This window comes from Pleurodeles waltl, chromosome 2_1 (genome assembly GCF_031143425.1).
Source record: "Pleurodeles waltl isolate 20211129_DDA chromosome 2_1, aPleWal1.hap1.20221129, whole genome shotgun sequence".
Lineage (NCBI taxonomy): Eukaryota > Metazoa > Chordata > Amphibia > Caudata > Salamandridae > Pleurodeles > Pleurodeles waltl.
Genome location: NC_090438.1, coordinates 163,956,268 through 163,982,480, shown reverse-complemented (window position 1 = coordinate 163,982,480; position 26,213 = coordinate 163,956,268). Strand labels below are relative to the sequence as shown.

At 45.4% G+C, this 26,213-nt stretch overlaps 1 protein-coding gene across 5 annotated transcripts in view; it reads left to right on the top strand.

The window, feature by feature from the left end:
- XIAP (X-linked inhibitor of apoptosis) overlaps nucleotides 1-26,213 on the top strand; it is a 362,764-nt gene that overhangs the window by 303,016 nt on the left and 33,535 nt on the right. For all 5 annotated transcript variants that reach the window (XM_069211916.1, XM_069211908.1, XM_069211900.1 and 2 more), the window contains one exon: nucleotides 14,582-14,773. In XM_069211916.1, coding sequence (XP_069068017.1) covers nucleotides 14,582-14,773 — 192 coding nt within the window. The remainder of the gene's footprint in view (nucleotides 1-14,581; nucleotides 14,774-26,213) is intronic.

Below are 26,213 nucleotides of genomic sequence, written 5' to 3'. Positions count from 1 at the left end.
AGTGTTCACCAGAGTCATCCTGAACAGAATGAAGCAACAAGTCGCTTAGTTATGAGACCAGAAAATTGGCCTCCGCAAATATAGACCCTGCACAGACCGGATTGCAACACTGTGCATCATCATTAAGCAGTTGATGTTAAGTCTGTCAACTTCATCGACTATGAGAAGGCAGCGTGGACAGAGCGCCCCTTTGGAAACTCCACCACTAGGGTGTGCCAGATAAAATCGTAACAATCATCAAGAACTCTTACGTGGGAATGACCTGCCAGATAGTTACTGTAGGGCCACACACGGAAACCTTCGAAGTGAGACCTGAGTCCTTCAAGGATGTTTGCTCTCTCCTTTTCTCTCTCTGCTGGCCATAGAATGGATCATGAAGGCATGCACAACAAGGAAAAGAAATGGGATCCAGTGGACACCTTGGACACAGCTTGACGACCTGGACCTGGACTTGGACTTACTCTCCCATACCCATCTGCAGATGCAAGAGAAGACAGACAAAGTGGCAGCCACATCAGCACAACTTGACCTCAACATCCACAGGGAAAAAACCAAGATCCTGAAGACTAATATGGCCAACACAACTGCACTTACTCTTGCAGGCGATACAATGGAGATTGAGGCCTTTACCCACGTGGGTGGAGTCATAGATAAGCAGGGCTGCACAGATGCTGACGTCAAGGCAAAGATCGGCAAAGCAAGGGCTACCTTCATTCAACTAAAGAAGATCTTGAGCTCTAAGGACCGAACGCTGCAAACCAAGATCAGGCTTTTTAGTACCAATGTAAAATTGGTCCTTCTGTGTGGAGCAGAAACTTACAGGACAACAGTGGCCATCACCAACAAAGTCCAGACCTTTTTAACACCTGGATGAGGAAAATCCTCCAAATCCGCTGGCCAAACAACATTAGTAGCAATGATCTACGTTAGCAGACCAAATCCCTGGTCATGAAGAAATCATGAAAAGACACTGGAGGTGGATAGGTCAGACCCTCTGCAAGCATGCATCAAACACCACCAGGCAAGCCCTTACCTGGAACCCTCAGGTGTAAAGGAAAAGAGGAAGGCCAAGAAACACCGAGTGTTGAGGCCTCGAGGCTGACTGCAAGGAACTGGGTTGCACCTGGAGTCAGACTGAAAGAAAAACCTAGGGCAGAGATGGCTGATTCTTTTTTATCCCCCTGGACTATCTTTACTTTCAAATCGAACTGGGATTGACCCCCCCCTTCCCCACGGTCCCCAAGTCTATGGTCCAACTTGGCCACTAGGTCAATTAATTCTACAGTGTCCTCAGGGAATTAGATTACCTGTGCAAGAACATTTTTTAAGTCATCCTTCAGTCCCCGGTAGAACAAGAAAGTTGTTTTTTCTTCTGGCCAGTTTGTTCCCAGTATTACTAGGTTAAAATAAGTTAAATAGAACAATAGGTCTTTATTTCCCTGTTTAAGATTTAACAGCCCATAGTCGCATGCCTACATAAAAGTATGCTTTGCAAATAGCGTGTGCATTGCATCTTGAATGCATCAAGATTGTATAGCAGTGGATTATCATTTTCAACTCTGGGTATAGACCAATTTACTGTGTTTCCCCCCCTAAATACAAGATCATTTGTGCCACTTTGGAGGTTTCATCATGTAGCAGGTGTACAAATAAATTGCAGTTGACATTGATTCAGAAAGATTTCAAACTTTGAACTGTCCCCAGAAAAATGTTCGGGAAGAGCTAGAGCTACAGAAGTGGGAGTTACACTCACTAGGGTGTTGATGTTCTCTGAAGCTCCCACTGCAGGACCTCATGTATGTATGGGAAAGGTATTCATGAACCTGGTGGGTTGCAGAAAGGTAGTTACTGTTTAAGATACTGATCCCGGATTCCCAGGCCAGTAGCTTGTCCTAGGCTTATGTCTTTGGAGTTCCAACTTCAGGACCTGATTCTCCTGTTGTAAGTTTTAAATTTCTACTTGAACACTGGCAAGGGCTTGGACCATGTCAACTGCGGACGGGGTATCCTCCGAAACGGCTTGGGACAAATCTTGTGTATCTGTAAGGTAATCAGACTCCATCTTTGCATGGGCAGCCTGTTACATGAGCTTGGCTTTCTGTCACACTATGTTAATCGTTCTCATCTGGATCCCTCAAGTTGTAGTGGCAAGTCACACTCCCTAAATTGGCAGAAGTATTCTGCAATAAAAAACACAATTACATAAGACAGCCATGCATGAATATTTCACAGTTAGCCTCAGATGTTAGTCCTTAATGATACATTCCAGACAACAATTACTATAAGAAATTGAAGTCCTTGTGAAGGACCCGTAAGTATTGACCCAACCTGATAAACCATGAGCGCATAGTTTTCTTCTCTTGTTATATGATTCTGAAACCTTTGTCCTTAATGCTGTTACTTCACACAACTAGTCCTTTTCCTTTAGTGAAAGCTTTCTTCCTCAAATTTGAAGAAAATGTAAAAGTGCCCCTGTTAGTGCAATAATTGGAGGTCCATGTAATGAGCTGATATCGCTGGAGCATTGTGGGAATGAAGGTTACTGTCAAGGGGATTGAGAAAACGAAGTTGCTGGTTGAATAACCAAGTTCCAGGATTGTTGGAAACTATCACGAAGAGGCGGTGGAGGGAGAATGGGAGGTGCGCTGCGTGAGGTGGCTGGGCAAGAGGGCTGTGTGCGGCCCGAGGGGAGATTGGGAAGGAGGCTAAGTGGCACGCAGGGCAGACACGCAGCAAGCATATAACAGCGTGGGAAAGGGCACTCAACATGACCGGAGGGGCTAACAACAAAATTGGGCTGAATTATGGGAAGACATCTTGTAAACGCGTGCACTCTTATGGAGTGTAGCAATTAACATTTTTTTAAAAGTAACTCCAAAAGAGCAAGCTGTGGGGGCATGACTGCTAATGGTAAGATTAGATGCCAACACAACAAGGTGATGGATGGAACACTTGAATTACTCTCAACCAATTGCAATCGCTCGGGCCGCATCCCAGTCCATAGTTGTTTTGCCCACCATGCCACCCCAGTATGGACCCAGCCATGTGCAAATCAGTCTTGACCCTGCTACCCAGAGGAACAGTCCAGCTGGAAATGCCAGGCCAGGTCCTCTCTGGACCAGAAACAAAGATCCTGGGACTGGTTTTGTCGCATCACCCCTCATCAGCCAAGCTAGCATGACCCCAGTGGCACAATAAGCCTTGATATTTTGCTTCGAACATGTAATGTTAGCACTTCTGCGTGCTGGCGATTCCAAGGGGGCTCTCACTCGGAGACCCATTTCTTCTTGATCTCAAGTGGCGCTTAGGACTCCTGTACGCCTTTCCGCTGATAACACTCGTGTCCAGGAATCTCAAGAAAATCAGGTGCAACCGAGCCCAAGTCATCTTGATGGCTCTGGATTGGACAGAGTCGGGTATCCTGAACCCCTGGGCATCTGTCCCCCCAGTAAGGCTGCCCATTCGAGAGGATCTCCTGTTGCAGCAACAGGACAGGATCCTGTGCTCGAACCAGCACACGCTCCATTTAAATGCATGGAGATTGAGCAGCGACAGTGGAGAGTATTTGATCTTCCAGCCGCCCCATCCTTCCCATACCGCCCATCTCCCTGAAATATGTGTGATGTAGCTTTCGCACCTCGGCGTCTCTCCTCGAAAACGATACACTCCTGCCAATGGGACAGATTTGTGGCTTGGTGTGCTGCCAAATCTGTTGATTCTCTGTCCGCACTCTTCTCTGAAATCCTTTTGTTTGCCCTATCCCTTGCTCTGTAAAGCCTTGATGTGGGCACAGTTAAAGGGTATCTTTCTGCCATCTCTGCTTTCTTGCTGTTGTTGGATCAACACTCCCTGTTCAAAACTCACATTTCATTATGCTTCAATAGGATCTTAATTTAGTTCTCATTTTCTTAATGTGTTCATTTGAGCCCATGCCCAGCTTCCTCTGAGACTGCTTACCATCAAAACCTTCACCCTTGTGGCTATAGCATCTGCCAGGAGGGTTAGCAAATTGCTGGCACTTTCTGTTAAACTCAGTACACCGCTTTTTTCTTGAATAGGCTGGCCCTTATGACCAATGCCTCCTTCTTACCTAAGGTGGTCACACCTTTTCATGTCGGACAGAATATTACACTGCCTACTTTGTCCCCCACCCTCCTTCTACCAAGGAGGAAAAAAGACTCCCACGGCCTGGATCCATGTCATAGATTTTCATTTTGGACAAAATATTACACTGCCTACTTTCTCCCCCACCCCTCATCCCAATTTTTACAAGGAAGAAGAGCATTGCCGTTCCACATCTATTGTACCAAAGACTTCCTGATGGATGATAAACTCTTTATTGAATTGTGCAAAAAAAGGAAAGACTTTCCACAAAAGGACCATCTCCAGGTGGATTATCCTCTGTATAAAAATCTTGTATGCAATGGCCAAGAAACAACCCCCTGAAAGTTTGAAAATTAATTCCACCAGATTTGAAGCAGCGATTACTGCTCTAGCTCAAGGATTCGGAGTCCTGTGCATCAGTTAGGCAGCTACATGGGCATTGCTGCACACATTTGCCAAGCATTTCTCCCTGAACATTCAGGTCAGACGGGATAGGTATTTCCCCTGTTCGTTCCTCCAGTACTTTTTTCGTCTAACAGATTTGCAGATCTTCCTTCCTGGGGAAATATTGCTTTGGTATCTATTCTAATGTAAGGAATCTTCAGGTAGAAGTCCTTCATATGTACAAGGTGCCTACCTTCAGTAATACTTTATCTATAAAGACTCCATCTAGCCACAGATTCCTTACCAACCGCCCCGTCCTTCCCTTTCTGCAAACTGTACACTTCACATCAGGACCTCATTTTGGCACGCTGGCCATTCCACTTCAGTATGGCTCTGTGCTGCGTATAGCACGGCCAAATAGTCATAAACTGAGGTCAGCGCTCTGGAGTGGTGCCTGTATAGGCACAACGCATGTCTCTTTTGGCACAGATGGCCATGCAGACCTGAGTGACGCCACCTACCTGCACAAAAGGGGGCTGCTCAAAAATTTCCTGATCTAGTAAGGAACCTGCGGCTAGATAAAGTCTCTACCAGATAAAGCATTAAAGAAGGTAAGTGCCTTGTTCATTTTGGAGAAACATGAGTTTCATTTACAGAGCAAGAACAACTGCAGTTTTTGCCTTTGTCGACGAAGACCTTAATAACTTGCTCACTGACAACTTCTGCAATAAGGTCCTCTTACTCACTGATAATGGGCTAGTCAGAAATATTTTTATCAATGGCAAGCCTGTCAATAAGACTAGTCATTGACCAACTTTTTACACTGACACACAAGAAGCTCTTGTCATGAACTTATTCATTGTTAGCCAAGACATTGAGGATTACTTTTCCAGTGTAATTAAGAATGTCACTCATTGTATAGTTCTCAACAAGGGACAACAGTGTTGTGCTAATGTCCGCAATCTGCTCTTCACCTGCCATACTTTTGACATAAAAGCTGAGGGTTGAAGAAGTGCAAGCCTTCTTTACCTACAAGCCCCTATCAATGGCCTCAATAACTTTAATAGTAAGTGACGTCAATGAGCTCCTCATAGGCAGTGTCCACATCAACAGTGACATGCACAATGCCTATATAGGTGCCACCCTGGAGCACCGACATGAATTTCTTTCTTTCAGCGCCAACAGAGTGGATCTGGAGCGCTACCTCGTTACTTTTAGACCACTTTTTTCACCCTTTTTGAGCAATTGCTCCCAATGCGCTAGGGATATGTTCCCTTAAACATACAGGTTTAAAACCTTGTGGGGACTGGGTCACGCAGGAGACGCCCATGGACTGAAACTAGCTTTTGACCCTGTAAGTTGGGTATTGGGAGGTAGGTTGCGTTGTGGAGATGGAGTTGGAAATAGAACAAATATCTGGCAATGTCATGAAGGTGTAACATACTAATCACAGTCATTGTTTTATTATAGTGTTTCTTATAATAAAAAGATGTTATTAAACAAAACTTGTGGGGAATGTCACAGACAAATGTTTGCATGTGATCCCCACTTGCTCTGTCCCTGGTGCTTGGGGTCAGGCCACAACTCCAAGTGCAAGTCACCCTAAGGCAATCTGACAACACTGCAGAAGAATGCTTCACGCTTTTCCCTATCTCTGGCCAAACAGAGCCAGTCCTGCCCCGCTCCTGCACTCCACCTGTGGAGCCACAGCTGGCTCCACTCTGCACTTCTCTTTCCCCAGAACCAGAGGAAACCCATGCACAGCTGAAAGACTACGTCAATGTCATGCATGCCATCTTTGGGCCACCAACTCCCTCTGGCATGCTTTTGGGGCCCACTGAACGGAGAGGTGCCCCTTCTGGGTTAACGCTGGCGGGTTTGCTCCCAGTGCCACCTGGGCTGTCTGGCTCCGCTCTGTTGCCGACATGGGTGCCTCCACCCACCCTAGCCTCAGTCCTCCTGATGCAATCCTCGACATCACTGGTGCCGTTGGACGATAAGCCTATTCTAATTTCCGACTCTGAGACAGTGCCACTCCGTCACCTGGACTTTCCACCCTTGGACAGACCCTTCGTAACTGAAGTGTGTGGGAGGGGTAGAAGAAGGCTAAGGGCTATTGGAGGAGGACCCCAACCAGTAAGAAAGCAAGTATGAGGAACTGTGTTGCCAGTAGACACTGGCATTTGAGCCATTGCTCCCCTTCAATGAGGCCCTCACAGCCTTCTTTTGGGGATCTGGTCTAAATCTTGCACAGGGACTCCTATGCACTTCATGAGCACTCATCTCATTAGTCCCGCCCAATGGGACCCAGCCTTCCTCTTCCAGCGTTCCTCCCCTGAGAGCATAAGCGAAGGCCTCAACAGCTAAGGTCAGCCCAAGAGCATTTCCTTCAACCCCCACCAGATAGGGAATCGAAGAGGCTGGATACTTTTGGGAAGATAGTTTTCTCTTCAACCAGTTTGGCCTTGCAGTCGGTGTAATCTGTGTATCTCCTGGCCTAATATTGCCATGCTCTATGGAACTCGGTTGTACAGATGTCGTCTCTGCTCCCTGAAGAGATCCTGAGACAGTTATTGGCTGACAGTCAGGACACAGCTAAGTTTGCCATGCAAGGTCATGGCCTCTACGGTTGCTCTTAGCTGCCACACCTGGTTGTGGGTTTTCAGGGGATGTCTAATCATTATTCATTGACATGCCTTTCAATGACTCCTGCCTATTTACGGACAGAGCTGAGTAGGTGCTCGAGTGTTTTTATGGAAGCTGGACATCTCCAGGTCCCTGAACCTCTCTCTGGCTTCCCGATCACAGTTACAATCCTTTTGTCCCTTCCATGGTCATGGCTGAGGCTGCTATGGGTGTCTTCAGTACAAGCCTTACCCCCAAGTCCAGTAAGCTTCCCAGCCTTTTCGTGGCTGGGGTTGCAGATCCCACAAAGGACTCAAGTCCAGATCCAGCACACTATCCATTCCCTTGCCCTTCTTGCTGCTGCATCCTCCAAGCCACTTTAATAAGCCTACCACTCAGCACGACCATCTTGTTGGCAGCAAGATCAGACTTCACCTACCCCAATGGAACAAAATCACGTCTGACAAGAGAGTACTCCAAATTATACTGAGGGGTATGCCTTTTCATTCGTGGAAATCCCTCCACCCATGCAAGCATCCCTAGAGTGGCTGGTGGAGAACCATCTCTACTTTATCCATCAGGAAGTGAAATCCCTGTTGGCCACAGGAGCTATCAATAGAGAGCCACACCAGAAATAGGACATGATTTGGTTATTCAGCTGTTCTGGTACCTTTCTGAAAAAAAAAAAAAAAGAAATTCAAGAGGCTCACCTCGGCTCAGCTTCTGCTTACTCTGACCTTGGAGACTGGATGGTACTGTTGGACTTGCAGGACGCTTATGGTCATGTCCCTGTCCTGCAATCTCACAGCAATGCCTGTGGTTCAGAGTAGAGCACAAGAATTTTGGTTCGCTGTGCTCACTTTCAGCCTTAACAGTCTCTTCCCCCCCTCCCCCCCCGACCTCCAGCCATCCCCCTCTCCAGCCCCAGGTGTTTATGAAAGTGATGCCAGTAGTTGCAGCCAAACTTTGGAGGTTTGGAGTCCCAGTCTTACCCTACCATGACGACTGGCAGCTGAAGATGGGTTTTCCCAAACCATTTATCTCCCACCTCCAGACTACGGCAGACCTCCTGCACCCGCTGAGGTTCACTATCAGCATGCTGAAACAACATTTCACTCCTTCTCTGATTTTCCCTTTCATCAAAGTTATTCTTGGCATGGTGCAGTTCCGCACCATCTCTCCAAATCAGAGAATCCAGGACATTTGCGCTATGATGGTTCAACCTCTGTCCTAGATTTCAGTGGGACTGATTCTGAGCACTGGGTCTGCTGGCTTCCTACATCCCCGGCTCTGCAATGGGACCTAAAGTTCCAGTAGGCTGAGCAACTGGAGAATCTCTCTAACCTGATCCAGATTTCTAAGGAGACTGCTAAGTATATGCAGTGGTGGTTGACAAGCCATCATTGGATCAGTGGCAGACCCCTCTCCCTTCCCCACCCCACCCAGAACTGACAGTGGTGCTGATGCATCACTTCTGGATTGGGGCAGCCATCTGGGAGAGGTGGAGATCAGAGGACTCTGGTCTCAGGTGGAATCCCAGCACCACATCAACCTCCTAGATCTGAGGCTGATTCGTTTAACTTTGAAAGCCTTCCTCCCATCCAGAAAAGGAAGATTGGTTCAGGTGTTCATACAACCCCACCGCCATGTGCATTGCAACAAACAGGGTGTAGTGGGGTCTTGGATCATGTCAGAGGAGGCCCTCTGAACTTCTCTCTTGCGGCAGGACATCTTCCTGGTCAGCCAGACAAGCTCACCCATCAATGCCTTCCAATAATGAATGGCATCTATTTCCAGAGGTGGAGCATGGTCTTCTGAGAATGGGGAGAACCTTGGCTTGATCTTTTCGCTACCACAGAGAATGCATAATGTCAGCACTTCTCTGTGCTCAAATTTCAAAGGTGGCTCTCGCTTCAAGGTGTGTCCCGGTTAAATTGGAATTGGGGAATTATGTACGTCTTTCCACCAACACTGCTCCTGGCCCACGTTTTCAAAAATATCAGAACTGACGTGGTCACCTTAGTTGCTGTGGGTTAGGCAAGGAGAGTTTGGTATCCCAAATTCCTTAGCATCTATCCTCTGATCAAGCTGCCCCTTTGGAAGTATCCCCTGTCACAACAGCAGGGTAGGGTCCTGAATCTGTGCACACGCATCTTTATGCATAAAGATTAAGCAGCTACAGTTGAAACCCTTGATCTTTTTCCTGAGATCTGTGACGTGATATTGGTGGCCAGACGGTCCTGAACAAAAACTGCGTAGGGCTGCTGCTGGGACAAAATATTTGGGTTGGTGCTCCTCCAGCCATATTGATCCACTTTCTGACCCCTTATTAGAGGTGTTACTGTTTGTGCTGTCATTTGCCCTGCAAGTCCTTGGGCACTGTTAAAGGTTATCTTTCAGCCAGACTTGCTTTCTTGCAGTTGCCTTATCAGCCCTTACTGGTTAAATCACCGGTGTGACACCTTTTCTTAAAGGTTTGCAACACTTGTTCCCTCTTACCCCTTTCATCATGCCCCAATGGGACCTTAATTTGGCCCTAATGTTTCTCCTGGGCTCCCCATTCAAACCTGTCTACTAAGACTTCTGACTCTTAAGACTTTCTTCTTAGTGCCCATTACATTGGCCAGGAGGGTCAGAGAGCTTCAAGCTCTTATAGGTAATCCTCCATACACCAGATTCTACTTGGACAAACTGGTTGCTTGGGCTTGTGCAGCCTTCCTTTAGAAGGTGGTAACCCCTTCTTACATCGGCCAGTACACCATTTTGTTGATGTTTTTCACTCTACCTTGTCTTTCTTAAGAGTAGAGGCTCCACCTTCTGGATCCAAATGGAACTATGTACTTTGAGATTGATTGCACCAAAAACCGCTGGGTAAACAATAAACTTTTTATCGGATTGCAGGAGTGAAACAATCAATTGCAATGCAGTAGGTCACGCATATTTCAAACAAGTTTATTGTCATCTTTCGACAACAGTGCCCATGAGCAAAAGTAAACATGAGCAGAAACTGAGAAAAGATAAGTTAGCTTTACAAATTAAAACTTTGCAATTTTGTTCCTGCTAGGCATGTTTTTGCTAGTCACAAGCCTTCTGTTTTCGGGGCACTCAAATGTAATAACAACACTTAGTACCTCGATCACTTCAAGGGCAGCGGATGGGCACTAATTAAGTTGCACCAATTAGTGCTTGTTCCCTGCTCCACACAGAGAAACGGAAGTGATGCCATGTGTGTCCTGACAAATTATGAGGTTGTAAAGAAGAGTGCCACACCAACCAACAAATGGTGAGCGACAGGCGGGCTCCAAGCCCTATATTAAACACAGCCGGGTCTTGCAAGCGAGATCATGATAACTGAGCTCAAGATAGTGGTCAAGTTAATGAAGTGGTATAACTGACCAGAAACAGTCCTAGCATGCTTAGTAAGTGAAAGAAAATGAGTCTGTCCTTACTTTGGGATCAAAAAGATTATCTCAGAACCCAGTCACATTGTGTTTTCTAACCCACATAATGAAGAACTCTAAAGCTCCAGCAGCCTTTTCTGTCCCCCAAGTGGCAGATGGGGAGATTTATCCCCAATCTGTCCTCCCCAAGGAATGAAAATGTACACTTATAGTCTGTTTTACAGAAAGTGTAACATGAGTGCAATGATCATTTGTTCCTGCGCCTTGTGCCCTTGGGCTATTTGGGTTTTATAAGACCATAGATGATAGTGTGACTTCTTCCACAACATATGGATCATGCCGGCGCACATCTTGTGGTGGGAAGATAACCACAAGGGTATGTGCCTTCATTTGCATGGGGGGGGGAGGGGCAAAAAAGTCAGCGGGCACACTAACTGTGTGCAACATATAGATTGTACAAGCATTCCACTCCTCCCCTATCTTCGTCATCAAGAGAGTCGGTCTTTGGTTGTGTCAGTTTGCCACTTTGTCTTTCACTAGTCACTGTCAGATTTTCTTTTTTACTAATTAGGTGTGCACTGCGCCACGGGTCAAAGAGGTAGTTTTAGAATGTGTAAGTCAGTCCCAGGATTTGTGTTTTTTAAGGAATGGGACGAGGGCTGATCATTACTGGTTTGGGCCGCAGTCCATGGAGCCGAAACAGTCTTTCTGCCCCCAATGGGGTACAGAGCTATAATAGTCCAAGCATCCCCATGGTAGGTGCAAGGAGCTTTGAAAACCTTTGGGCTTAGTTTTGAAATTTGAGCCATCAGGGATGGGCAAACCCACCCTCTCCTCCCCCCAGATCTGCCCCTGTTCGGAGGCGTGAAGACCATATGGTGCCCGGAGCTGGACCCCCAGTGCCAAGGAGGGCCAACGTCCCATACCAATTCTCTTTTGCACACCAATCCCTGGGGCATACAACCCCTGAACCTCGTTCCGTTTGTCACTTTTTTACTCAGACAGCACCCAGGGAACCTTACCAAATGTTTGAAAACTAGGAGTCGGGGGTGATGTGGCTTGCACGAGTTTCAGGATGGTTTCTTAAAGAAAATGTCATGTAGACATCAACGTTTGGGTCAAAAGAGACAATTTCTACCATATTAAGGTGACAGAAATCTCATTTTTTTTTAGCCATTACCTTACCACCCTGAATTCCCACGTCTCCAGATAAAAACAGTATCCCCCTTGTGTAGGCAGGCCTAATATACATCATAGGAACAGGCATAAAACTGTCATCAAGCAAATGCCACATTGGTACTTCATTTACTTCACATGGTGTAAGTTTGACCAGTTCTTGTTGATTTTTTTTTTTTTTTTTTGAGAGAACTGTGCCAACTATGGATGTTAGGACTTTTCTCTCCCCGTAGATTCGGGACTTTACCTCTCTGCAATCTGAGAAACAACTGTGATTTTGGTCGAAGTTTGATGTTTGCGGAGCATTCTGAGTTAACAAAACTAGAGTTATACATGTATGTCACACCAGCCTGTACAGGGATTTGTGTGTTTCCCTGGGTGCCATCTGACACTTGTTCTAAATGCTCCAGCCACTCACACACCCAGGAAGATTAAAATTATATTGAAAAGTCTTAGTGTCTTCACTTTTGCATTTTGGGGTGTGTTGTAGGTGATACGTCCACCCACTTAAGTGGGGTACCATTTTAAGCAGGAGAAGTGTGGCAGCATGGAATAGTGGAATATATGTTTCATCTATTGCATTTCTCACCGTTTTTGGCTTCTGTGTGTACGTTGGTGTCCAAGATAGAACACATTTTACACCATACCCTCTAAGTCACCTGATATTATGGGCAATGTCTGTACTATAGTGTACTATAAATAACCAGTGTTCCTAAACTCCGATTCATATCTACATATACAAATTGTATAGCTTTCCTTTATGCATTTTTCATTCATTGAATTCTATTGTATTACTTGGTGCACGGTCAGAACACAATTAAAAATCATTAGAAGCTGGAGCTTTGTTGATGGCTCTGGATATTGTGTGCTTCGAGACTACCAACAAACACTATCCTTACAACTGGAAGTGTGTCAAACGTAACAGTATTTCATCTCTATTATCTGCCATCGGGGCAAAGTGATCTACTCAAATGACCCATTTCTGAATTCAGAATGATGTATTTATTTATTTATTTAAATGTATACATTTCTAAGTTCATCAATGGGTTTCACACCTCTTTTCCTTCACAAGCGGGGAGTAGGTACAAACCTGAAATGCTGAAAACAATGAGCCTCGTATGTTTTTAGTAGTTTACTGGTGCTGTGTAGGTGGGCTAAACATCGAAAAAGGCATCACGTATGCATGCCTTTCACAAATGAAAGCAAGCGGATTTTAAAAGGCAAGCCCACAAACCAATGAAAGGGACTGAAGTGACATGGGTGTGGTTCGAAGTCCAAAGAGAGATTACAGAATGGAACGGAGCCCTTTGCGCTCGCCCATAATAATGGGAAATACTAATCTCCACTTAAAAAAAATGACAACAATTGTGGTAAAAATATTTTTTTCAACTCTACGTAGTTCCTTAACGCTGGGAAGAGGGCAGCAAAATGTTTCTGGATGCAATTCCCATTTCACCAAAAATTAAAGAAATGAATACAATATTATTACACTTTTGATCTTTTCTCTGTTTCCTCAAGGGAAGTCCACAAACCCTGTGTACCTTTAGGAAAATATGAGGTGGGATAGGGTGCATATGTGGTCTGGATAGCTTTTGTTTGGGGGTGGGGGAGGGCGACCGAGAAGGCTTAAGCACGAACTGCTCCAAATGACAAAAATGAAACAAGCATTTCAGTGCAACGGGTCTCGCGGTTGCTCACGTTAGAGCTATTACCGCTGTAAACTCCTAACCAGACTTGCCACATAAACTAATAATGAAAAGTAAAACAGTTTCTCATAAGCGGGCCGATGGTCGAAAATTGTGCAAACCGCAGCCAGCACTGTGATGTATGGAAACTATGGGATGATGTTTACTATATAGAATTATAGGTAAATGAGTGAATTACAGGGATGTTTTTCACCAAGAGGTTCTGAGTGACATCAGATAGACAGCAAGAGCAAAGCTCGCGTTGTCTATGCTGTCACAGAACCCCAAGAGATGCTTTCTATAAAAGCCATACGTAATAACATTATAATCTTTATTAGAACATTGGAATGCTTGGGGCTCCATTGAAAACAATGGAGAGCTGAAGGCTTTTACTGGCCGGTAAAAGCCCGCAGCGCCAACATTCCAATGTTCGCTTTGTTCACAGCAACAGCCTCACAGATTTTAATCCCCTCTGGCTCCGTGAATTTTTTTTTCTTTTTTAATAGAACATTCTGCCCTGAGTGGCAGAATGTTCTAATAGCCTTAGAACCCGCCTTAGCGGGCTCTACTGGCTATTAAAGTCCCTCTCCCTTGTTAAATGCCCTCACCTTCGGCTCGGGCATTTAACGCGGGGAGCGGGCCTTTAATAGCCAGTAGAGCTTGCTACGTCGGGTTCTAAGGCTATAATACGTCTCCTATTCTTGTTGTGTAACTTGTTTGTGATGTATGACCTTCTTTTACCTTCTTGTTTACATAGTTTCACTGCTTCTTTTTCTTCACTTTTTCTTTCTCCCTCTGATCTTTGTTTTTGCATAATTTCTGTAAGCTTTGTTAATAAGTTAAATACGTCATGAGATTGAGTACATCTTTAGCTACCTTTTGTGAACGATATTCGTTGTATTGTTTTGATTTAGTTTTAGGCTGTGACGGGTATGATAGATAGCAATATATACGTACAGCTACTTATTTCCTTCCCTTGTGTTTGAGTATTTTCTTATAATCTTTGATAATAGATTCGAACACGAACTTGATTCTGTATTACTAACCCATTGCGACTTTCTTGGATTTCATGTTATTTTTAACCTTCTTTTTCCACATTATTCTTCAACATGAATCATTCAAACATGTGTTGACAATTACTGTTATAAGATGTATATGATAAAACTGAAAGCTTGACGTCTTCACGTTTTTTTTTTTTTTTTTTAGCTGACGCCATTACTCAAAGCCCTATGGTGCGAGATGCTTTGCAAATGGGTTTCAGCCTGAGCAACATAACAATGTTAATGGAAAAGAAGATTAAGACAACAGGTGAAAACTACAAATCTGCTGAGCTTCTAGTTGCAGATTTAATAAGTGAAAATGCGCAAGACCAACCTAGTGAGAACCCACCAAAAAAAGGTGAGTGGGTAAAAGTCACACCTCTGTTACAAAAAATATTGTTTCTTCTCAGTTAAATAAAATGTTTTTCTGTAATGCCACGTGGAAGAACTATGTTGGTATTAGCTCAGATGTGGTGACCAATAAGGACATGTAATTAGTAACTGACAAGCAAAATGTTTATTTAGTTTAACAAGTGTAATTCATGTGATCTGTTGTCTTGCTACCCAGGTACAATAATGTTTTGACACGGTCATTAGACCACGACCCATAGAGGTACTACTGACTGGTATGTTGAAAAACCTAGGGCATTGAGTGAATTGTTTTCATTTTTGCAACTAAATCTTTTGTGTAATATTTCAGTTGTAGCTGGACTCAAGTGCACAAGAGTTGAAGGGAAAACAAGTCCCATTTATGTTCACAATACCAAACAATTTGCATACAACTCTAACTTGATTGCTGGCTGCTTTATTGGCTACGCCCAGTTTGGATAAACTGTAATGCATGCCCTTTTTATATATAGAAACTGTTGACGGAAGTGGGGAAGGATTACTCAAGAAAAACTACAATGGTAGACTTGCTCTGGGAGAAGTTCAAATTATGGCTTTACCTCTCCATTTCTAAGAATGCCAAATTATTGGCTAATCATAACATTAATAAAATGCTGCATCCTCCTGTATGCATGCAGCCTTGTGGACCTTCGCTTATATTATCACTCACATCTGCAGATGGGTTACCCTGAGACATTTTTGAGCAGGGAGCGGAGAGAGAATTGAATAGCCTGCAATCCCATAATACCCGAATAGGTAACCTGACATTTGTTAAATAAGCCTGGGTTTGGCTTTTTTAATTTATTCCAGTCTCAGAGCGCGCTCAGAGCGTTCTTTTAAAGATAACTCTGGCCAATAGATCTCCTTGGTGCACAAGATGGGATATGCATCTGATCAGTGTTCTCAGTACTATCAAGACCTTCAGCATCTCACTCCCACGAAATTTGCATTAAGCATTCGAGAGAAGGACTTAGCAGTTGATTGGCTATGAGTCTGGTGAAATCCCTTCATTGACATCACAGGGCCTATTTACCTGTGTAATTGGAACAGTTTACATGTGCAGTAGAATCTGATAAATACTTTCATTCACCGGGTGCATTGAAGAAGACTCATTTGAGTCAGAATCAAAAAAAGGTGAAGAGACTTTGTGTTTGAAATCTGCCTTTTCTCTTTGGGCACCCCAGATTTTGTAAATTTTCTCTGAACCCTATATTTTTCCTGGCTTTGAAACTGTGTGCACTTTATCCCTGCTAATCAATGATAAAGTGCCTCCCCTTTAAACATGGTCCAACTGTTATATTTAACCTTTCTAAAAATGCCTAGTTTATGGTCCAAGGTGTACCCAGGGCCTGGAAGTTAAATGCCACTAATGAATTGCAGCACCTATTGTGCCATCCACTATTGTGGCAGTTCAAAAATGGTTTCAGGCCTACTGTCGGGTCTGGCTGTAGCAATGTAAAAATTATAATTTGGCTTGTCAAACCCTTATGTCAGTTAAAAAAACATTTTTTTAAATATTAACAAGTCGCCTCTATGAAGGTCTTGTAGCCTACAAGGCTGGGTGCATGGTGCTTAAAAGTAGGATGTGTAGAAATGTAAAGTTAACATGCACTTACAGTGACTAACACCCAAAAGCTATTTTTTACTGTGACAGGCCTAGCTGCCATAGGTAGAAAAACAAAGTATAGATTTAAGAGATGACTCCTCCTAATTTGGCACCATATGCATCGTGGGGCTGTGGGCCTCCTTTTGACAGCACATTGTGAAATCCTGCTTACCAGTTCGGCTGAGCCACATGTCACAGTTGAAAGGGAGAGAACAGGATGCCAAGACAATTCTTGTGTATGCAGTGTCTGGCTGCTCAAGAACCCTGCTTTTGTTCCACCAAATGTCTATCTCTGGGCCTGTTGTGGGTGCAGTGGCTGCTTCAAATTGGATTTAAGTGTTAGGTGTGGGAATACTCCAGGATTACCATAGTAACGTCCCACCCATAACCCCAGCCCCCGGAGCTCAGGTTTGTTGCTGAAGACTTTTGCCATCTTGGAAAAACAAAATGTCCCAACATTGGAAGGGCTGGCCCTGGGAACATTTACCCTCATTGGTTTGGGCATGCACAGGAGTCATTCCTACTCACTAGCTCATGCCAGACGGAAATGTGGCATCTCCAGGCACCCACTTAAGAACATTACTAGTCCTGAGGACGAACAGAAGAGGATTGGACCTGCTGTCTGTGCCCTGAGAGGAGCCCCAAAGAACTTGGCCTGCTCCCTCTTAGTCCCAGGACAGAAGATGTGGAATCCAGTGGTCATAAAGCTGACCTCCTGTTCAGGCTATAGATAACCGTAACTCACACTTTTCCCCAGATTTAATTCAAATTTTTATTGCGGTTTTACTAAACTTGTTTTTATATTCTCTACTGAAAGATTTATATTAACTAGGAAGAGCATTGCACTTTAGTTATTGGTTGTGGCATTGTGGGGGAAATTACATAGTATAAGCATTTTAGCCTACTTCGGAGCTTAGCTGGAAATTAGATACAGCACAGCGGGGGAAAACATTTAAAATAGATAATTTAGATTACTGTGGGATTTGCTTGGTTCTTGTACTGTATTCAGGGGGAGTATTGGAAATGTTGATGGTGGGACTCATGGCCATGTTCGGTGGGCAAAATCTTTCCTCCATTGCTACAACCATGGTTAGCAGTGTAGTCCACCATCCTCCATTATTTAATGGATGCCAGTGTGCGGACTCACAGTGGGTGCGCTTAAGGCAAACTCATTGTAGGAGGCTGGACTGGCTTGTAGTGAGTACCTAGGGGTACTTGCACCTTGCACCAGGCCCAGTTATCCCTTATTAGTGTATAGGGTGTCTAGCAGCATAGGCTGATAGATAATGGTAGCTTAGCAGAGCAGCTTAGGCTGAACTAGGAGACGAGTGAAGCTCCTACAGTACCACTTAGTGTCATATGCACAATATCATAAGAAAACACAATACACAGATATACTAAAAATAAAGGTACTTTATTTTTATGACAATATGCCAAAAGTATCTCAGTGAGTACCCTCAGTATGAGGATAGCAAATATACACAAGATATATGTACACAATACCAAAATATGCAGTAATAGTATTAGAAAACAGTGCAAACAATGTATAGTTACAATAGGATGCAATGGGAACACATAGGGATAGGGGCAACACAAACCATATACTCCAAAAGTGGAATGCGAACCACGAATGGACCCCAAACCTATGTGACCTTGTAGAGGGTCGCTGGGACTATTAGAAAATAGTAAGGGTTAGAAAAATAGCCCACCCCAAGACCCTGAAAAGTGAGTGCAAAGTGCACTAAAGTTCCCCAAAGGACATAGAAGTCGTGATAGGGGAATTCTGCAGGAAAGACATAAACCAACAATGCAACAACAATGGATTTCCAGTCGAGGGTACCTGTGGAACAAGGGGACCAAGTCCAAAAGTCACAAGCAAGTCGGAGATGGGCAGATGCCCAGGAAATGCCAGCTGTGGGTGCAAAGGAGCTGCTACTGGATAGTAGAAGCGTAGGTTTCTGCAAGAACGACAAGGGCTAGAGACTTCCCCTTTGGAGGACGGATCCCTCACGCCGTGGAGAGTCGTGCAGAAGTGTTTTCCCGCCGAAAGACCGCCAACAAGCCTTGCTAGCTGCAAATCGTGTGGTAAGGGTTTTTGGATGCTGCTGTGGCCCAGGAGGGACCAGGATGTCGCAAATTGCGTCAGGGGACAGAGGGGGCGTCGAGCAAGACAAGGAGCCCTCTCAGCAGCAGGCAGCACCCGGAGAAGTGCCAGAAACAGGCACTACGAGGATGCGTGAAACGGTGCTCACCCGAAGTCGCACAAAGGAGTCCCACGTCGCCGGAGAACAACTTAGGAGGTCGTGCAATGCAGGTTAGAGTGCCGTGGACCCAGGCTGGACTGTGCACAAAGGATTTCCGCCGGAAGTGCATGGAGGCCGGAGTAGCTGCAAAAGTCGCGGTTACCAGCAATGCAGTCTGGCGTGGGGAGGCAAGGACTTACCTCCACCAAACTTGGACTGAAGAGTCACTGGACTGTGGGAGTCACTTGGACAGAGTTGCTGGATTCAAGGGACCTCGCTCGTCGTGCTGAGAGGAGACCCAAGGTACCGGTGATGCAGTTCTTTGGTGCCTGCGGTTGCAGGGGGACGATTCCGTCGACCCACAGGAGATTTCTTCGGAGCTTCTAGTGCAGAGAGGAGGCAGACTACCCCCACAGCATGCACCACCAGGAAAACAGTCGAGAAGGCGGCAGGATCAGCGTTACAGAGTTGCAGTAGTCGTCTTTGCTACTATGTTGCAGTTTTGAAGGCTTCCAGCGCGGTCAGCAGTCGATTCCTTGGCAGAAGGTGAAGAGAGAGATGCAGAGGAACTCGGATGAGCTCTTGCATTCGTTATCTAAGGAATCCCAAGAGACAGAGACCCTAAATAGCCAGAAAAGAGGGTTTGGCTACCTAGGAGAGAGGATAGGCTAGCAACACCTGAAGGAGCCTATCAGGAGGAGTCTCTGACGTCACCTGATGGCACTGGCCACTCAGAGCAGTCCAGTGTGCCAGCAGCACCTCTGTTTCCAATATGGCAGAGGTCTGGAGCACACTGGAGGAGCTCTGGGCACCTCCCAGGGGAGGAACAGGTCAGGGGAGTGGTCACTCCCCGTTCCTTTGTCCAGTTGTGCGCCAGAGCAGGGCTAAGGGGTCCCTGAACCGGTGTAGACTGGCTTATGCAGAAATGGGCACCAAATGTGCCCATGAAAGCATTTCCAGAGGCTGGGGGAGGCTACTCCTCCCCTGCCTTCACACCATTTTCCAAAGGGAGAGGGTGTAACACCCTCTCTCAGAGGAAGTCCTTTGTTCTGCCATCCTGGGCCAGGCCTGGCTGGACCCCAGGAGGGCAGATGCCTGTCTGAGGGGTTGGCAGCAGCAGCGGCTGCAGTGAAACCCCGGGAAAGGCAGTTTGGCAGTACCAGGGTCTGTGCTACAGACCACTGGGATCATGGGATTGTGCCAACTATGCCAGGATGGCATAGAGGGGGCAATTCCATGATCATAGACATATTACATGGCCATATTGAGAGTTACCATTGTGAAGCTACACATAGGTAGTGACCTATATGTAGTGCACGCGTGTAATGGTGTCCCCGCACTCACAAAGTCCGAGGAATTGGCCCTGAACAATGTGGGGGCACCTTGGCTAGTGCCAGGGTACCCTCACACTAAGTAACTTAGCACCCAACCTTTACCAAGTAAAGGTTAGACATATAGGTGACTTATAAGTTACTTAAGTGCAGTGTAAAATGGCTGTGAAATAACGTGGACGTTATTTCACTCAGGCTGCAGTGGCAGGCCTGTGTAAGAATTGTCAGTGCTCCCTATGGGTGGCAAAAGAAATGATGCAGCCCATAGGGATCTCCTGGAACCCAATACCCTGGGTACCTCAGTACCATATACTAGGGAATTACAAGGGTGTTCCAGTAAGCCAATGTAAATCGGTAAAATTGGTCACTAGCCTGTTAGTGACAATTTCAAAGAAATGAGAGAGCATAACCACTGAGGTTCTGATTAGCAGAGCCTCTGAGACAGTTAGTCATAACACAGGTAACACATTCAGGTACACTTATGAGCACTGGGGCCCTGACTAGCAGGGTCCCAGTGACACATACAACTAAAACAACAATATACAGTGAAAAATGGGGGTAACATGCCAGGCAAGATGGTACTTTCCTTCACAACCCCCCCCCCCCCCCCCCCCGAAGGACACTAAGACTAGCCATGACCTGATGAGTCTTCATTGTCTAAGTGGAAATATCTGGAGAGTTCATCTGCATTGGAGTGGCTACTCCCAGGTCTATGTTCCACTGTATAGTCCATTCCCTGTAGGGATATGGACCACCTCAACAATTTAGGATTTTCACCTTTCATTTGTTTTAGCCAAAGTAGAGGTTTGTGGTCTGTCTGAACAATGAAGTGAGTGCCAAACAGGTATGGCCTCAACTTCTTCAGTGCCCAGACCACAGCAAAGGCCTCCCTCTCAATGGCAGACCAACGCTTTTCTCTAGGGGTCAACCTCCTACTAATACAAGCAACAGGTTGATCCTGGCCCTCAGAATTAAGTTGTGATAGGACTGCCCCTACTCCTAATTCAGATGCATCAGTTTGGAGATAGAATTTTTTAGAGTAACAAGGGATTTTCAGGACAGGTGCAGAGCACATGGCCTGCTTCAGCTCCTCAAAAGCTTTCTGACAGCTAGCTGTCCACAATACCTTTTTTAGGCATCTTTTTTGGATGTGAGGTCATTAAAAGGGGCTGCAATGGAGCCATAGTTCTTAATGAACCTCCTGTAATACCCAGTGATGCCTAGGAAGGCTGTCACCTGAGTCTGAGTAGTAGGGGGAACCCAATCTATAATGGTTTGGATTTTCCCCTGAAGTGGTGCAATCTGTTCCCCACCAACAAGGTGTCCCAGATAAACCACCTTCCCCTGCCCTATCTGGCACTTTGAAGCCTTGATAGTGAGGCCTGCCTTTTGCAGGGCCTCTAAAACTTTCCATAGGTGGACCAGGTGATCATCCCAACTGGAGCTAAAGACAGCTATATCGTCCAAATATGCTGCACTAAAATCTTCCAGCCCTTGCAGGACTGTGTTCACCAACCTCTGAAAAGTGTCAGGTGCATTTTTCAATCCAAAAGGCATTACTGTGAATTGGTAATGGCCTCCAATGGTGGAAAATGCAGTTTTAGGTTTAGCATCTTCTGATAATTTGATCTGCCAATACCCTGCAGTCAAATCAAAAGTGCTTAGATACTTGGCAGATGCCAGTGTATCTATGAGCTCATCTGCCCTGGGTATAGGGTGAGCATCAGTTTTGGTTACCTGGTTGAGACCTCTATAATCTACACAAAACCGCATTTCCTTCTTTCCATCCTTGGAATGAGGTTTTGGTACAAGTACCACAGGAGAGGCCCATGGACTTTGAGTGCTCAACCACTCCCAGTTCTAACATTTTCTGCACCTCTTGCTTTATGCAGTCCCTGACATGGTCAGGCTGCCTATAGATCTTACTTTTGACAGGCAAGCTGTCTCCAGTATCTATAGTGTGCTCACACCAAGAAGTGGTACCTGGCACAGTAGAGAAGAGTTCAGAAAACTGACCCAGGAGATTTATGCAATGGTCTTTCTGCTCAGCAGTAAGACAATCAGCCAAAACTACACCTTCCACTAGAGCATCTTGTTCTGTGGAAGAGAAGAGATCAGGTAGAGGATCACTGTCTTCTTCCTGTCCCTCATCAGTTGCCATGAGCAGGGTGAGATCAGCCCTGTCATAGTAGGGTTTCAGGCGATTGACATGGAGCACCCAAAGGGGACTCCTGGCAGTGCCTAAGTCAACTAAGTAGGTGACTTCACCCTTCTTTTCAACAATTATGTGGGGTCCACTCCATTTATCTTGGAGTGCTCTTGGGGCCACAGGCTCCAAGACCCACACTTTCTGCCCTGGTTGGTACTGAACCAAAACAGCCTTCTGATCATGCCATTGCTTCTGGAGCTCTTGGCTGGCCTGAAGGTTTTTACTGGCCTTATTCATATACTCAGCCATCCTTGATCTGAGGCCAAGTACATAATCCACAATATCTTGTTTTGGAGCTTTTAAAGGTTGTTCCCAACTTTCCTTGACAAGTGTTAGTGGACCCTTAACAGGGTGTCCAAAGAGGAGTTCAAAGGGGCTGAAGCCCACTCCTTTCTGGGGTACCTCCCTGTAGGCAAAAAGGAGGCATGGTAAAAGGATATCCCATCTCCTGCGGAGTTTTTCAGGGAGTCCCATAATCATGCCTTTGAGAGTTTTGTTAAATCTCTCCACCAGTCCATTTGTTTGTGGATGATAGGGTGTAGTGAACTTGTAAGTCACACCACACTCCTTCCACATGGCCTTTAAGTAAGCAGACATGAAATTGCTTCCCCTGTCTGATACTACTTCCTTTGGGAAGCCCACCCTGGAAAATATTCCCAGGAGGGCCTTTGCCACTGCAGGAGCTGTAGTGGTCCTTAAAGGAATTGCTTCAGGATATCTTGTGGCATGGTCCACTACCACCAAGGTAAACCTATTGCCTGAAGCAGTAGGAGGGTCAAGGGGGCCAACTATGTCAACCCCTACCCTTTCAAAGGGAACCCCAACCACAGGCAGTGGAATAAGGGGTGCCTTTGGGGTGCCACCTGTCTTGCCACTGGCTTGACAGGTTTCACAGGACTTACAAAATTCTTTTGTGTCCTCAGACATTCTAGGCCAATGAAACAAGGGAACAAGTCTGTCCCAAGTTTTCATTTGTCCTAGACGCCCAGCTAGGGGAATGTCGTGGGCTAGAGTTAGGAGGAACTTTCTGTACTCCTGAGGAATCACTAACCTCCTGGCAGTTCCAGGTTTAGGATCCAGTGTACAAAAGGTTGTCCTCCCAGTAAACTCTGTGAGAGTCACTGACATCCCCATTAGCCTGTTTGACAGCTTGCTGTCTTAGACCCTCTAGTGTGGGACGGGTATGCTGTGCCACACTCAGCTCCTCCCTGGCAGGCCCCCCTTCACCCAAAAGCTCAGCAGTGTCTGCTTCAAGCTCCTCTGGTGTAGGTTCTGCACAGGGTGGAAATTCTTCTTCCTCAGAAGTAGAATCCACTGTAGAGGGAGGGATAGTAGGAAGTGCTTTACTTCTACTAGCCCTAGCTTTAGGGAGCACTTGGTCCATTGTTCCAGGATCCAAGTCACCCTGTCCTTTTTGCTTTTTGGCCGGAGCCCTTGTTAAAGCAAAAATATGCCCTGGGATGCCCAGCATTGCTGCATGGGCCTCCAACTCCACATCTGACCAAGCTGATGTCTCCAAATCATTCCTTAATAGACAGTCTACAGGTAAATCTGAAGCTACCACAACTTTCTTTGGACCAGTAACCCCCCCCCCCAGTTGAGATTTACAACAGCCATGGGGTGGCTAAGTGTGTTGTTGTGAGCATCGGTTACTTGGTACTGGTGACCAAGTAGGTGTTGTTCAGGGTGGACCAGTTTCTCTATGACCATAGTCACACTGGCTCCAGTGTCCCTGTAGGCCTGAACCTCAACACCATTTATCAGGGGTAGTTGCTTGTACTTATCCATGTTAAGGGGACAAGCAAAAAAGGTGGCTAAATCAATAGCCCCCTCAGAGACTAACACAGCCTCTGTGGTCTCCCTAATCAGACCAACCCCAACTAAGTTACCAAAAGTGAGCCCAGCTACTCCCTTGGATTGGCTATTAGTAGGTTTGCTCCCACCACCACTGCTATTAGTAGGGACACTAGGTGTAGCAGTAGGGGTTGTAGTGGTAGGAGGCTTGGTGCTTTTCTTTGGACAACTGGGATCTGTTGTCCAATGGCCTTTTATTTTACATAAATAGCACCATGGTTTCTTTTCTTTGTTTTGATTAGAAGAGGATTTGGGCCCACCACCCCCACCAGAGTGTTTTTGTGGGTCTGATGAAGACTCATTTTTAGATTTGTCCCCACCCTTGTCAGAAGACTTACCATCCTTCTTCTTGTTGCCATCTTTGTCACCCCCTGTAGGAACTTTTCTGTTCACCCTTGTTCTGACCCATTTGTCTGCCTTCTTTCCCAATTCTTGGGGAGAGGTCAGATCAGAGTCCACCAAGTACTGGTGCAACAAATCAGTGTCACAATTATTAGGAATATGCTCTCTGAGGATTAAGTTATACAGGCTGTCATAATCAGTAACTTTACTGCCATGTAACCACCCCTCCAAGGCCTTCACTGAATGGTCAATGAAATCAACCCAGTCTTGTGAAGACTCCTTTTTGGTCTCTCTGAACTTTATCCTGTATTGTTCAGTGGTTAAGCCATAACCATCCAGGAGTGCATTCTTAAGAACTGTAAAATTATTGGCATCACTTTCTTTCACAGTAAGGAGCCTATCCCTACCCTTTCCACTAAATGATAGCCATAGGATAGCAGCCCACTGCCTTTGAGGGACATCCTGTACAACACAGGCCCTCTCAAGTGCAGCAAACCACTTGTTAATGTCATCCCCCTCCTTATAAGGGGGAACTATCTTGTGCAGATTCCTAGAATCATGCTCTTTTGCAGGATGACTATTGGGAATACTGCTGCTGCCACCATGGGTTTCTAAACCCAGTTTCTGTCTCTCCTTCTCTACTTCTAAGGACTGTCTATCCAAATCCAGCTGTTGCTTCTTGAGCTTCAGTCTGGTTTGTTCCACTCTCAATCTATTGAGCTCCCTTTCTAACAATCTGTCATCAGGGTGGGTGGGAGGGACATGTCTTGAAACAGAAGTATGGTGAGAATGGACAGAAGGAGACCTGTCCCTTACAGAAGGCACCCTAACAGCTTGGTTAACAGAAACATCAGTTCTACTGTGGTGAGAATGAATGCTCTTGCTATGATGTGAGACAACACTATCTGTATGCTGTGACTCAACATCAGTACCAACTATGTTAGACTGTCTAGTAATGGGCAGGCTAGGAAGTTTCTTTCCTGAATCTTTTTCTAGGGGAGTCCCTGGATCAGATTGGGAATCATTAGCTACTTTTTCAACAGATGGGGCCCTTGTGGCCTTATCTTGTTCTCTAAGCATGTTAAGCAATAATTCCAAGGAAGGATTCTTCCCTACATTCAAACCTCTTTCTATACAGAGACTCCTTGCTCCTTTCCAGCTAAGGTGGTCATATGCAAGTTTGGACAGATCAACATTTTGGCCTGTGCCAGACATTTTAGAAAGAGTTTAAGTGACAGAAAAAGTGAGAAAGTTTTTAGAGCTTTTAAAAAGACAGAAAAAAAACTTTTTAAACTTTTTAAGAACTTTTTAGAAAGTTTAGAAGTACTTTTCAGCACTTTAGAAGAGAGTGGAAAGAGGAAATGCAAAACTTTTTGGTTATGTGTACATACGCTGAACTTGTTTTGCATATTTTTCTCTTATGAAAAGTACAATGACAAGAGTGGTAAGTAGTCTCAAAGCACTTATCCCACCGCTGCACAACCAATGTAGGAGGCTGGACTGGCTTGTAGTGAGTACCTAGGGGTACTTGCACCTTGCACCAGGCCCAGTTATCCCTTATTAGTGTATAGGGTGTCTAGCAGCATAGGCTGATAGATAATGGTAGCTTAGCAGAGCATCTTAGGCTGAACTAGGAGACGAGTGAAGCTCCTACAGTACCACTAGTGTCATATGCACAATATCATAAGAAAACACAATACACAGATATACTAAAAATAAAGGTACTTTATTTTTATGACAATATGCCAAAAGTATCTGAGTGAGTACCCTCAGTATGAGGATAGCAAATATACACAAGATATATGTACACAATACCAAAATATGCA